The sequence below is a fragment of the Capricornis sumatraensis genome, chromosome 4 (genome assembly GCF_032405125.1).
Source record: "Capricornis sumatraensis isolate serow.1 chromosome 4, serow.2, whole genome shotgun sequence".
Taxonomy (NCBI): Eukaryota; Metazoa; Chordata; class Mammalia; order Artiodactyla; family Bovidae; genus Capricornis; species Capricornis sumatraensis.
Genome location: NC_091072.1, coordinates 31,619,279 through 31,633,084, shown reverse-complemented (window position 1 = coordinate 31,633,084; position 13,806 = coordinate 31,619,279). Strand labels below are relative to the sequence as shown.

At 37.2% G+C, this 13,806-nt stretch overlaps 1 protein-coding gene across 9 annotated transcripts in view; it reads left to right on the top strand.

Moving 5' to 3' along the window:
- TENM3 (teneurin transmembrane protein 3) overlaps window positions 1-13,806 on the top strand; it is a 454,861-nt gene that overhangs the window by 353,761 nt on the left and 87,294 nt on the right. For 2 of the 9 annotated variants that reach the window (XM_068971244.1, XM_068971253.1), the window contains one exon: window positions 12,173-12,199. The exons of the other annotated variants lie outside the window; for them this stretch is intronic. In XM_068971244.1, coding sequence (XP_068827345.1) covers window positions 12,173-12,199 — 27 coding nt within the window. The remainder of the gene's footprint in view (window positions 1-12,172; window positions 12,200-13,806) is intronic. 9 annotated transcript variants of the gene reach the window in all.

Below are 13,806 nucleotides of genomic sequence, written 5' to 3'. Positions count from 1 at the left end.
TTCCATTTAGATGATTTACACATAGCCTATAAGGATGAGAGTTTTGAGTTCTTTAGAAGAAATATGCTTGACATTCTTTAGAGTCGACTGTATGATAAAGAATTCTGTCCTGTGGTGGTTATTTGTACACAAATTTTCCTCCAGTCTGTTTCCTGTGGTGTAGCTTGAGTCCCAAGAGCTGCTATAAATTAACCTTACTCCTACTCAGCTTACTGTGAGGCCCTCTGGCTTTAGAGGTACTGTGTGTTTGGGGAAAAAAAAAAAAATGGAGGGTTAAATCCATTGTTCTTTTTCTCTAATAAGAGCAGTAGAAGAAAATAGTGGTTATTTGTACTATATTGTGATCATTTAGGTGTCATTGAAATATACCTGACAGACCTTGAAATATACTTTGACAAACCAGTTCCCTCCTTTCTTACCGTTTTGTATTTATCCCCACTATGAACTTAGAGGTTTTCCAGCTAGCTTTTTTAAGTCTCTCAAAATAAGTTATTGTGTAAGTGTTCTGTGTCTTAGGGAACCAATTTATAAATTATAACTTTTAATCGCAAAGATGTTTAATCTGTTCATTTGAATTAAAATGTTGTATGCTATAGTTTTAAAAGTTTATGAAAAGATAGGGTATCAGGATAAAAACCACTTAAGTAGCACATCAAATGTATATCATAATGTTTTATTATGCCATTGTGTTCCTTTACTAATATACTAAAGCATCTTTTTTAGTTTGGAATACTATGTCAATTTGCATCTCTTAAAAATCATCTAATACCTTAATTTCCACCACATCTAGTGTAGAGGAAGTTTGAAAGCACCATTGACTGGATATACCCTTTAACCAGAAATAAAGATGAAAGATGCTCCTTTAAAGTCTTCATCAGAAGCTTTTATTGAGAAGTTTAGTTCCAAGGCATTTGGGAGTGAAACCAAGGGCAAAATAATAAATTATCAGTTGATATTTTCATAGTATTAGTGAGGAAGAGAAAGATTACAAGAGAGCCAGATTATGAATATGTCACTGTCTTCGGTAAACTGAAGACAGATAATCATAGACCACCAGTCACCTAATGAAGTGTTTGTATAAATTTTAAGTAATTCTCGTTATCTACAAAGATCCTATTGCCTTAAAACAAAAAATCAGAACTTTGCATTTAGTGTCATGTAAGGGTGGAAACATTAAGCCCACAATTTTAAGGGACATGACTATTTCTTCCTGCAATGATACCTCAGTGTCCTTTGAATGGTGGAATTTCTCTCTGTCATTTCTTGAATGTGACAAATTGAAAATAGCCTCTTTTCATCTTGAAACCATTCCTTTTCCACCTACCTGGTTTTCAAATGCAAGTTCAGTTACAGTGTTAGTCGGTGCAAAAGCCGTGGCCTTTCTCCCTTTTCATATTTAACGTATTATTTTCACAGATTACCGTGTGACTCGAGCCAATTTTTTTCTATTGCTCCTCTTCATGATGGGTTCATTGACCCTCTCTTCTTTGAGTACTCTTTAGTGGTGCTGGAAAACAGCTGCCTGAAATATGGCTATTATTTCTGGGGTTTAACAGACATGTGCCTTGGATAAATTAAGGAGCAGTTCAGAGGAGGTCCATAAATATGAATACTTTGCCAGCTGCTTTTCCATTAAATGCTGTTGGTTGAATGAAATTAGTAAATAATTATGTTGGTGGGGAATCTGTTATATCCAAATGGAATATAATGTCTTCCTTTAACAACAGAGCTTAATTTTTTTCCTATACACCAAATTAGTTTTTAGGGTAATCTCCATTGCAAATGGGCCGATTTGCATCAAAACTATGCCTCCTTGTTCTGATTTGTCAACACCTCTTTTTTTAAAAAGTCTGTAACATTAAGCATGGGTGGGTAAGACCATCTGCTTCTGGAGCTTGCCTGTAGCTCCATGACTTAACACACGAGACAGGTTACAGCTGTTTAATTGTTATGAAGCTGAATGATTATCATTCTATCCAAAATTAATATTTATATATGTATGCAGAGAAAGCATGCGGTTAAACATAAGTGATCTAATTGTGAATTAATGGCGTTAGGTATTCATTAATTAGTCCCCACATGAACAATGAAGTGTAAAATAATGCTTTTCACATACACTTCCGCTCTTGCCTTTTAAGATGAGTCCCCAGTAGTGATTATTATGCATGCGAGAAACCCACTCCAAATACATTGGCATATGCAGGGGAAAAAACTCACCATACATTAAAAAAAAAAAAAATCATAAAAAGCAAAGAGAAAACTCTCCACGTGGTTACTGCACATACCCTGACTTTCCTGCCGCCAAAAGCTTTATTCTCTGATCGGTGATCAGTGTAGGTTCAAGCCACATAGTAAAAGTCTAGATGGGCCATTTCAATTGGGTGTACCAGCATAGCACCCATGGTGACAAGCACAAGCTTTTGGGAACCCTTTGCTCAGCCAAGTGACAGTGAATTTCCTCCTGTTTGTAGGAATGGTGATACACAAACTCAGATCATTCTGTTTCAAAAGTTAGCAATGTATATTCTGTCAGGCCTGCTCAGTACATCCCATAATGAAGAACAGAATGAAAATTTTTCAGCCAAATTGTAGTCTGGGGATTGTGATACGCATGTAAAATAGAATATCTAGATGTCTTACTTCCCAAGTAGTTACTATAAAAGTGACTTGCATTTCCAAGTTTATGAGCAGATTATACGAAGATTTATAGCCCTGTAGAAAATATTAATGTACGTTGCTCAAGTCACTAATGAGGGAACACAGAATATATAAGGGCAACTGGTGATGTGTTCTTTCTTCCAAAAAGCTGATTTGGAATTTGATTAGGAACTGTGCATCTGTACCATCTGAGGGTTATGTGAAACAATGAGAAAACTTGTTAATATAAAAGTAGGGTTGTCTGCACTCTGGGATCTAGCCTGTTCATATGGAGGATGGTCCCATTCAAGGGAGTATATCATGAGGAGGTGAACATGCGGCAGCCGATCCGATCCTGACATTATTGGGGCAGAGTGGACTTCCTGGTTTATGAAAACAGATCGTTGGCAGTCCTGAGGTGCTCTTCTAAAAGTCAGGTTCCTTTCTTTCTGGTGTCTCTTAAAAGATACCAGTCACTTCGTAATTTTGTCCTTTTTATATGCTTTATTTAAAAGATTGACTAATAGTACCTATTATGTATTAAGTGTTTACTGTGTGCTAAGGCACAGTCTTCCCTGGTGGCTCAGATGTTAAAGCGTCTGCCTGCAATGCAGGAGACCTGGGTTCGATCCCTGGGTCGGGAAGATCCCCTGGAGAAGGAAATGGCAACCCACTCCAGTATCCTTGCCTGGAGAATCCTAGGGACGGAGTAGACTACACAGTCCACGGGGTCGCAAAGAGTCGGACACGACTGAGCGACTTAACTAACTAACTAAGGCACAATGTAAAGTTCTCAGTGTACATTATCTTATCTTATTAAGTAGAAGCTATTAAAATCTCCGCTGACAGAACCCAGGCTCAGAGAGGTTCTAAAACTTTTCTGTGGATGCGCAGCTAGTAAGTAATAGAACCAGAATCCAGATCCACACGAACCATTCCCAAGCCCATCCTCTTAAGTACTAGACTATGCTGGCTCCTAAATTACTGTTTGTTTTACCTTGTATGTATACAGCGGAATAGGTGAAAGTGAACTTTGTTCTGTGATAAAGATACATTATTATCTATATGCCTGTCACGTAAGATTGAATTGTCATAGAAACAGATGCAGTGATAACAATGTCAGTAATGTGTTAATAATAAAATGTCACTTTCTATTCAGAAAATTATAACTGGTAATAGGATCCATAGCTTGCCAAAATAAAAATAACAATCCCAGCAACAAAAAAACAGTTTAGGTAAAATCAATTTATACTGTAGAGGATTTAAGAAAGTTGTAAACTATTTACTGAAAACACAACACTCTTCCTTACATATTGTAAAATAACTAGGTCTTTCTCTTGTCAATTTTTAAAACCATATCAGGAAAAAACAAAGTTGGATAATCTGTTTAATTTGCTGAAGATAAACATGGCACCCCACTCCAATACTCTTGCCTGGAAAATCCCATGGATGGAGGAGCCTGGTAGGCTGCAGTCCATGGGGTCGCTATGAGTCGGACCCGACTGAGCGACTTCACTTTCACTTAAACTTTATTCTATAAATTTTCTTAAATATTAAATTTTATAAGTAGGCAAAAGTAATAATGGTAGATAACAAATTAAAACTCAGTGATATTGTCCAAATCAGTAGATGATTTTCGTGGTTTTCCTGCCACAAGACTTGGAACTACCAGCAAGACATCCCTTTGGTAATTACAGTAAGAGCTTCCCTGGTGGCTAAGATGGTAAAGAATCTACCTGCAATGCAGGAGACCCAAGTTTGATTGGTAAGATCCTCCAGAGAAGGGAATGGCAACCCACTCCAGCATTCTTGCCTGGAGAATCCTGCGGACAGAGGAGCCTGGTGGGCTACAGTCCAGGGGGTCGCAAAGAGGCACAGAGTGACTAACACTTAGTAATTGCAATAACCAAGTTAATTGTGTCAGGATGTTAGCGATCCAAATATTTATTTAGTGTACAATACATTTGTATTCTAATTTTCATATATAAGAACTTTTCTGAATAGCTTAGTTTCCAAATCAAGGTACTGAAATATACCTGATTGTTTTAAATCTAGGAAATCATACGGAAATGTGGGTTTGCTTATGTCATTCACTGAATTGAAACAAGGAGTGAGAATCTGAAGGAGACATGTGTTACTCCATGTTTATGTATGTGGTCCAGCAGATGAAGTCATGCCATGTGTAAAGACTGCAGCAGAAACCCCGTATCACACGCCAAACACCACTCATCTCTTTTGCAGTCTGTGTGCATGCCAGCGTCAGTGGTGCTCTCTGTGTTCTGCCTGCTTCTCTGTGACTTCTGTTATGTAGATGCACTCTACTGTAAGACATGAAATTCTAAACTGAATGAAGATGCCAAATATTCTCCCAGTTGTCTGTACAAAATTCTGCAGCTTGTCTTGGCACTTTTTCAGCAGTGCTGACTTAAAAATTTTGGTTTATCTCAAAGCATCTTTTCCATAGAATCTAGATTTTTTTTTCCTGGGCAGACTTAAATCAGGAAAAATATTATTTCTCTTTCTTGAAATGTCTTGGCATAAATAGTGTTCCTAACTGAAGAATGGCATTTTGCTTAGGTAGGTGCATGTGAGAAGCAATGTATTGTACAGGTAATTGTTTCACCAAGTTTCCAATCTCTAAAAAGAATGAAACATGCAAACTTCCAAAGACAGTTTATTTAAAGCAGGTTTTCAGAAATATGATGCCAATTTTGGAGGAGCAAAAGCTCTTTCAAGAACATGTGCACGTGTGTGTGTGTGCTTACATGTATGTGCTCACACATGCACAAACTGTTTTTCTCTACTGGCACAACCTAGTTGTTAAAACTCACTTGCTAGTTGTTAAAATTCAAATTATTTGATGCTCCTAAATAGAATAAAGTATTTGCAATGTTTTATCTCAGTCTCAGAATGAGAGTTCAGTGGTGGAACACATGTCTTTAAGGAGCCTGAGTAAATTGTTTTGCAGTGTTTAAAATTATGTCAGTGTTGTAATTCTTTATGACAGGGTAATCCGTGATAAAACAGTGCATTGAGTACCAATTAAGGAACATCAGATCAATGGGTATGCAGGCTGCACACTGATTTAAACAGTTGCTGGTTGGAATACATGGATTTAATATGTACTTATTTGCAAACTGTAGCTTTTCTGGCATCCTACAGAAACTGGTATATGAGTAATCTAAAAGAATGATACCTATGTACAGCTTTTAATGACATACTAATGTGAATTATTTTTTAAGACTGTATTTTTTAAGTATTACAAAACACACAGTGCTAAATAAACATCTGTCCTTGACTTTGAGGCCTTTGCAGTATTCGCCATAGTAAAGGATATGTCTATTTTATTATGGGTTCATCGACTGAATTACCCTCTTTCAGAGATGGGCCCCTAAGATTTTAGTGTTGTAATTAAGCTGAGCAATATTTCCAGCATTCTAGATTCTGTGTTCTTTCCCTATAGCTAGGCTCTCCCCAGGAGTGAATTCAATAGCCCAGTGAAAATACGGTCCTATTTAATACGCTCCAACTGGGCACATTGTTGACAGCAGAAACAGTGAATGGATCATAACTACACATATCAGCAACAAATACAAATATACACAAACTCTCTGTATTTTTCCCTTGTGAACTGCCTAATAGAGATATATCAGCAACTTGGTTTGCCTTGGTTTCTTCTCTGTGTTTTGAAGAATCAGTTTGATGGTGAGGGGAAAACAAAGTTGGAATCAATCTTATTCCAGGAAGACCTCCAGATATCCCAGTTCCCCACAAACAGGCACGTACACTCCTCTGACGTCCTTTTTAAAGGAGCAGTCTTCTTTGCAGCTATCACTCAGCTGATTTTTTTTTTATATACAGCAGGCATCCACTGAACTGCTTCTGTTCTTTAATTTTTCAGATACATTTGTTTTCATTTTCCCTGATTTATCCCTCAGTTTTAATAACCTGCCAATCGGTTGCCCAAACATGGGATTTTTAGAACAGGTTATAACAGTTCTCATTATAGAGGTTTCTTAACTACATAAAGTACCCTCAACGTATGAGACTATGTTCACAAATGAACATTTCAAGCTGTTTGGATTTTAATCTAACTTCCCCATTTCTCCTTTTGATTGTTGATGTTGATTTGAGGATTTCTACATTTTTTTTCGTCTTATTTGTTCATTCAAGTGAGTTCATTGATAATCCAAAAACAGACGTGCTTATGGTCTGCCTTACCCAGGTACACTGTTCTCCGTATGCCGAGTTGTACATAGAGCTTCTTCCTTAAGTGTTACGGACTTTGAAATTTTGGCCACTTGCTAGCATTTTGACCTGGAGGAAGTTATTTAATTTCCCATGTCTCAGTTTCCTCATTTGAGAAACAGGGAAGATAATAAAGAGGTGGTGAAAATTATATGAGCCAATTCGTGTTAAATGCTTAGCATAGTTTTCAGCACATAGTAACAGTCAGTCAAGGCTAGTGATTGTTAATAGCGCAGTACTCAATTAGGATGGATGGATTGGGCAAGGGGAGAGGAAGAGGTGGATAAAGGAGAGGGGAAGGATGTCAAATGAGGTATTGTTCACATATACTTCTTTCACAAAAGGTAGTCTTTGTATTATTCAGAGAATGTCTTCACAAGCTGCAGGCACCTGTAGGACAGAGCAGGAATACCATAATAAGTACATTTAATCATTTTGCTCAGCAGATATTAAGAATCCCTTATGAGCAACGGGAGTACAGTGATTAGCATGCCCACAGAGTTTGCATTTCTGATGGGAAAGGTTTCCAGATTAAGTCGCATGTGTCTATGTATCGTTAAAGCCTTGTGATTTCCTGGACTGTCTTAACTGACATGAATTGATCTCTGGATATTTTCTCTTCTCCTTTTACACTTAGCCTGCTGTTTGTACTCCTAGACTTCATCCATGAGACATATTCAGGGGGAAATGAGAACTATCAGTTAGCTAGAGGAAACAGAGGGAGGAGGGCTGCCCACGATTTTGGTTTTTCTCTATTTTTGCGAGGGGCCACACCATGCAGCGTGTAAGATCTTAGTTCCCCAACCAAGGATCGAACCCACACTTCCTCATTGGAAGCACAGAGTCTTAACCACTGGACTACCAGGGATGTCCACATAATTTTGACAGATAAGCAAGTGGGGCAGCAACATGTAGGTAGAATTTCTTAAAAGGTGCTGTTCTTCCTTACTCTCCATGTTGGGAATGCAAAATGGTACAAGACTGTGAGCAGGCTTCTTCCCAGGGGTCTGTGGAATCCATGTCCTTTGCTAAGTGGTACAGACAAGAGCAAATCATTCTGTTTTCAACCCCACCTCGCTTCCCCAAAAGTAAAGGGAGAAATATGGTAAACAGGGACCTTGAAGAGAGAAAGCATTCTTTTTAAAAAGAAGCACCTCAAGGGGAGTATGTGAAGAGGATACAGTACTAATCATTTGGTTTGGTGATGCTGGAGGTTTGTGAGCTAATAGTATAATAACAATTCTTTTGCTGAGCCACACCCTTCTCCCACATCTCAGATTCACTGAACCCTTGCCCACCTGTACCAGCAAGTAGACAAGGGTTTCCCATGCATGAGCTTGAAACCAGAGCAGTGGTTTCATTTGTTATGTTCCGGGATGACTGTGTATCTGAATGAATTTTGAAAGAGAGACAGTTTAGACCATGATGAGCCAAGGCATCTGGAGATCAAGGGCTCCATCTTTAAATGTCCAGCACTTACCTGCATTCTTCCGTGGTGGCTCAGGTGGTAAAGACTCTGCCTGCAATGCAATGCAGGAGACCTGAGTTTGATCCTTGGGTCAGGAGAAGGGAATAGCTACTCATTCCAGTATTCTTGCCTGGAGAATTCCATGGACAGAGGATACTGGCAGGCTACAGACCATGGGGTCACAAAGAGTCAGACACTACTAAGCAACTAACACTTTCACTTTTACCTGTTTTGTGCACTTTGCCAAGTAAGCCATGGAGATGTCAAAAACGTGGGAATACCACCCTGTGACTTTGGGAAACAATTACCTGCTGAGATTCACATGAGGTCAGGAAAGATTGCACAGTACTTCTGAGCTTCTTTCATCCATTTCTTCTACTGAAGAAAAAATTTTTGTTAGTTTCTAAAGGTCTAAGACTACAGGGAAATCAAACCAGTCAATCCTAAAGGAAATCAGTACTGAACATTCATTGGAAGGACTGATGCTGAAGCTGAAGCTCCAATACTTTGGCCACCTGATGCAAAGAGCCAACTCATTAGAAAAGACTCTGCTGCTAGGAAAGATTGAAGGCGGGAGGAGAAGGGGACAACAGAGGATGAGATGGCTGGATGGCATCACTGACTCAATGGACATGCGTTTGAGTGAACTCCAGGAGTTGGTGATGGACAGGGAGGCCTGCCTAGTGTGCTGAGGCCCATGAGGTTGCAAAGAGTCAGACACGACTGAGTGACTGAACTGAAATGTCTAAGAAGAGGCATCGTGACAGTGGTTAAGTGCACCTTCCAGAGCCAGGCAGCCTGGCCGGCTAGCCTGTGACCTCACACAGACTGCCTCACTCTTCCTTTCTTCATCTCTATTTACTGTATCAGCTGTATTTACATCCTGGGGTTGTGGTGGAGATTAAATGAGAGAATGATATGTAGTGCTTAGAGCTAGAAATTCGGGCATCATTAATATATCAGCCAGGTGTTCATAATTTGCCAGTTATGAAACCAGGGCTCCAGCAATGCTCAGGTCATAAGCAGCACTTTGTGAGCACGTGTGCATTTTTTCAGGGAGCAGGGAGAGAAACCGGAGATTATGGAGAATCCATAACTCCCAGCACTTTTCTCAGAGAACTGAGACTGTGAAAAAGATTAAAAACCACTATCTTATAGAAAATACGGTAATACTCATCCACTTATGCCCCATTTGGTCTTCTTAAAAGATAAATAATCAAAACTCCAGGGAAAGTGTTTCATGAATACAACATTTTACCAGGGAACAGTTTTTTTCCAAGGGCTCCATTTTATATGTCAAGCACTCATATTTATAAATAGAGTTTTCTTCTATAAAACAAATTTAAAACTTCTTAGTAGATCTAACAGGAACAACTTTCCTTCAGTGTCAGAATACACTTACTCATTTTCAAAGTGATTTTTTTTGCAACTTAATGTGCAGTTCAGCAATTATTAGGTGTATTAATTTTTAAATATACTGTATTATTTTTTATGATTATTGTTCCTAATGGCTTTTTACAACATGCCTGCATTTTTCTGATAATTTCCTGTATTGACTTATATAATGATGTTTTTCATTGTTGCAATTATTACTTTTAATAATTCTTTGAACCTCATCTATGGACATCTTCTTTTGACTTCATTATTTAGACCTAGGCTCTTGTGGTATTGTTGGAAATTTTACTCTTCAAGGCCAAAATGTAGAAGGTGGTTTATTTATTTATTTTTTTTACCTCCTTCCTCTCTTAGTTTTAACCTATCAGCCTAATAACTATTCCCTATGATATAAAATGCAAATGACAAATCTTGGTATCTTTTCCTCAGTGCAGATATTTTTCTTATGGTTGGTTTCTAAAATGTGTCATAAACATTTTTTTTCTTCTTTTTTTTAGTGTTTTTCTTTCTTTCTTTTAATATAAATTTATTTATTTTAATTGGAGGCTAATTACTTTACAGTATTGTATTGGTTTAATATTTAAATCTTTGTGTAAAATTTGACCTGCTGGGTACTTTAAATCTGTTTTCTAACTTCAGCTCCACTTTTGCCATTCTTTTGGTCCAATGACAAACCTTCCTTTACCTGTAATTCCTTGTTTTGCATAATCGATTGTTTGTGAAAGTAATAGGATTGGCTGGATTCTAATTTATTCTTCCTTTAGAACTTCTAATCCAGATCAGGATTAATTACATTCCTTATTGTTGTGTGTTAATTGACGTGGACCTGATGTAAAAGCCAAAAGCTATTCTCCAACTCTGATAAGTGATATTAATAATTCCCTCAAACCTGGCTGAACCAGAAACTCCAGAATGTTTTAAGGCACTTGTTTATCCTCCATATCAAATGAGCACTCATGGGACTCTACTGGATTATATAATGCTTGGAAGGAATTATTAAGAAATGATATGAATGATGTTATACAGTAATATAGTTTTATTTTAATGCTTGAAAAACAATTATTTTATGAAATTATAATTGCAAGTTAGTGCCTGACACTGTTTCTCGAACCCCCCTTCACTCCCCCAACAATATATTGTCAATTAGCTATAAACATGCTTATTTTAAAATGCAATTCAGAAGCCTCTAATGGAATCCTGTGGCAAAGTGAAGCATCCTTTCATATAAACGGTACAGCTGGGTCTGAACCATTTATGGTTTTGTTTATGCACGTGACAGAACTGCCAGGCTTTAGTAGCTCAACTGAAAGTTATCGTTTAAATCATTCTGTTAAGAGTTCCGCGACCACTTGCATATGTCAGTAATGAAAAATAATCAACATAAGCGTCTTTGAAAAGCAATTTTAGATCATTAAAGATGCATGAATTTTGACAAAGCAAGAAGATTTGAGGCTTATTAAGAATATATTAGGTTTCTCTGTTGAGCGAAGAGAGAGGGATTTTTATGCTTCTGTTCAAGAGGAAAGGTGTAGGCTAATTGTAACCTCATGAAAGATTAAATGGACAGGTACAGTAAGAGACTTCAGTCTTCATCCTGACTCTTCCTGCAAAGCTTTTGTGAGAAACAGAGCCTATTCCTGTATGAATCCTGAAAGGAAACAAGATCTTAGAACAGTCTGTATTTCCTAATGGACTACATACTGGTTACGTCATTGTCCGTCTGACAAGTAGTCAAGGGCTGCTGGGTAAATCATATAGAATTTAATGCATGCCTTTTTCATAATACTATATTACATTTGCTTTTTTGTTTTATTATTAACAATTAAAGTTTGATTTTTTGTAAATATGCAAGTGATTCAAGAGAAGGTGAATGAAGTAGAATTTCTGTGGGTGTATGTCACAGATTAAAGAAAGCATCTAAAAATGCATCAAGGCTCCTCCCGGGCTGCTGTGTGTTCTTTCTGGCCTTCCACCATGTAACCCTTATGAAACTACTTTGTTCAAAACAAACTGAAAGAGAATTATTTTCTCACCCCCTCCAAAAGTTTGATATTTGTATATCTCATAGTTGTAAATTTCCAAAATTCTCTAATGACAAAAATTGATTGCATTTGTTCTACTTAGTTATGAAGGTATAATCTTAGGAAGAATCGGAGTGGGTCCGTCCCAAATAATCTGCAAAAGGAAGTGTTAGTTTACCTGCACACTTTCCCTTAAAGTGCTGAATATTTTCTGGAATCGTGACTGCATTTGCTAAAATGGGAATGTACCGCATTTGTAGAAGATATGAAGTGCATCTCTGTCGTGTGATGTCTGATGTCAGCTGCAGCTGCTCAATTTGCATGTAAATTCTGAAAATTTCCTTGTCCCATGTGACACTTCTGAAATGTCTGTCTGTTCTTTTTTCCTTTTTAATTTCTCAAGCTCACTATTTGGATAAGATAGTTAAAGGTACTGTATACTTGCTCTTTGTTGACATATCTCCATATATATCTCTATATAACCGTGTTTAGCTTGTAGTAGGTATGAAAACAGATTGTTTTCCTGCATATTTTTGTAAATGGTAAATCAGGCCTACATTATGTGAAATCCTTTGGATTTAAAGTATTGAGACTTCAGTGTCTGTGTCTCATTTTTATAATTTTGGGTTATCACAGATTTCATTCCTATGTAAAAGCATTAGTCATCACTGGAACCAAAAACTGAAGATAACAGTATATTTGCTGTTTTTTGTTTATGGAGTTTTTTTGGGTTTTTGGTTTTTTTTTTGGCTTTAAGATCTTCATTGTTGGCAACTCAGCTCATAAGCTTTAAATTCTAAATCAAAGAATCACGAACACTCCCTCTTATCACAGAATAAGAAATTGTCAATCTAAAGAAGATTCTGGTTAACATATGTTGAGAGAAATCTCATTTATCCTCATATGGAAACTTCTTTGGCTTTATCTCAGTGTTTCAAAATATATGTGATATCATAATTTATGTTTTGTGATTTTCTTTAAAAAAAAAAACTACAAAATACTGTGCATTCTAGAGAACGAAAATGATAACTCTGCTCAGCAGAAAACAGCAGATTCTTTGTCTTCAGTTATCATAGAAATAAGTGAAAACCATATCTTTCAGAAGAGAAGAGTCCCTTTCCCTTGCTCCTCAGATTACCTTTTTTAATTCCTTGTTTGTGCTTTTCATTGGAATATGAAAATATTCATGGCAGTACCCAGGCTTTCATGTAATAACTTCCTGTGTGCCCGCAGTCGACTGCTGCACCCCTTTGTCACTGGGGCAATTAAACCTTTTATTATTATTATTATTATTATTAAAAACAAAACAGAGGCATCCATAAGGAAAATTTACCTTTTAGGCATTGAATAATCCATAAAAACAGACGGTAATTGTCTGAAAGAAAAGAAGCAGCAAAATTAATATTCTCCTGACTTGATGGCGTCCGTAAGTCTAATTTCATCATACCCCGCCGCAAGGGACTGTCAAAACAGTCTTCTTTCTGTTAACTCTAATCTGAAGAGACAGAAAGTCTCTTTGAGATCTTTTCAAATTCCACAGTGAAGGAGGGAAAGCCAGTTATATGAATAATTCTTTTAATACAGACCTAAAATAAACATCCTTAAAGAGATGGTTCCCTTAAATTTTGTCACCGAAACAAGCATTCTAGTTATAAGAAGCTAGAACAAACCCCCAGCTGCTAGAGCAGGCATTAACTAATATATATATATTTTTTATACCAAATTATAAATTAATTCTTTCCAAAGAGATCTGGTTAATAGCCCATTATTCTTGCCATCTTAGAGCGTTTATACCCTCGTTTCTGTCGGTATCATGTCACACTCATAGAGAAGAGCACCAGAACCTACCCTAGTGTCATCCTCATAAACAGATCATGTTGGCTGCATGCCAGTTACCATTTGTAGGAAGTGGCAAAATTTGTTTTTTTTTTTTAATGTCATGTTAGACTGAAACAATTATAGATTTCGGATATATTAAATTATTTTCATTGTTTCCCAAATTTTCCCTCCTTGCCCATAAAAGCAGACAAGATAGGA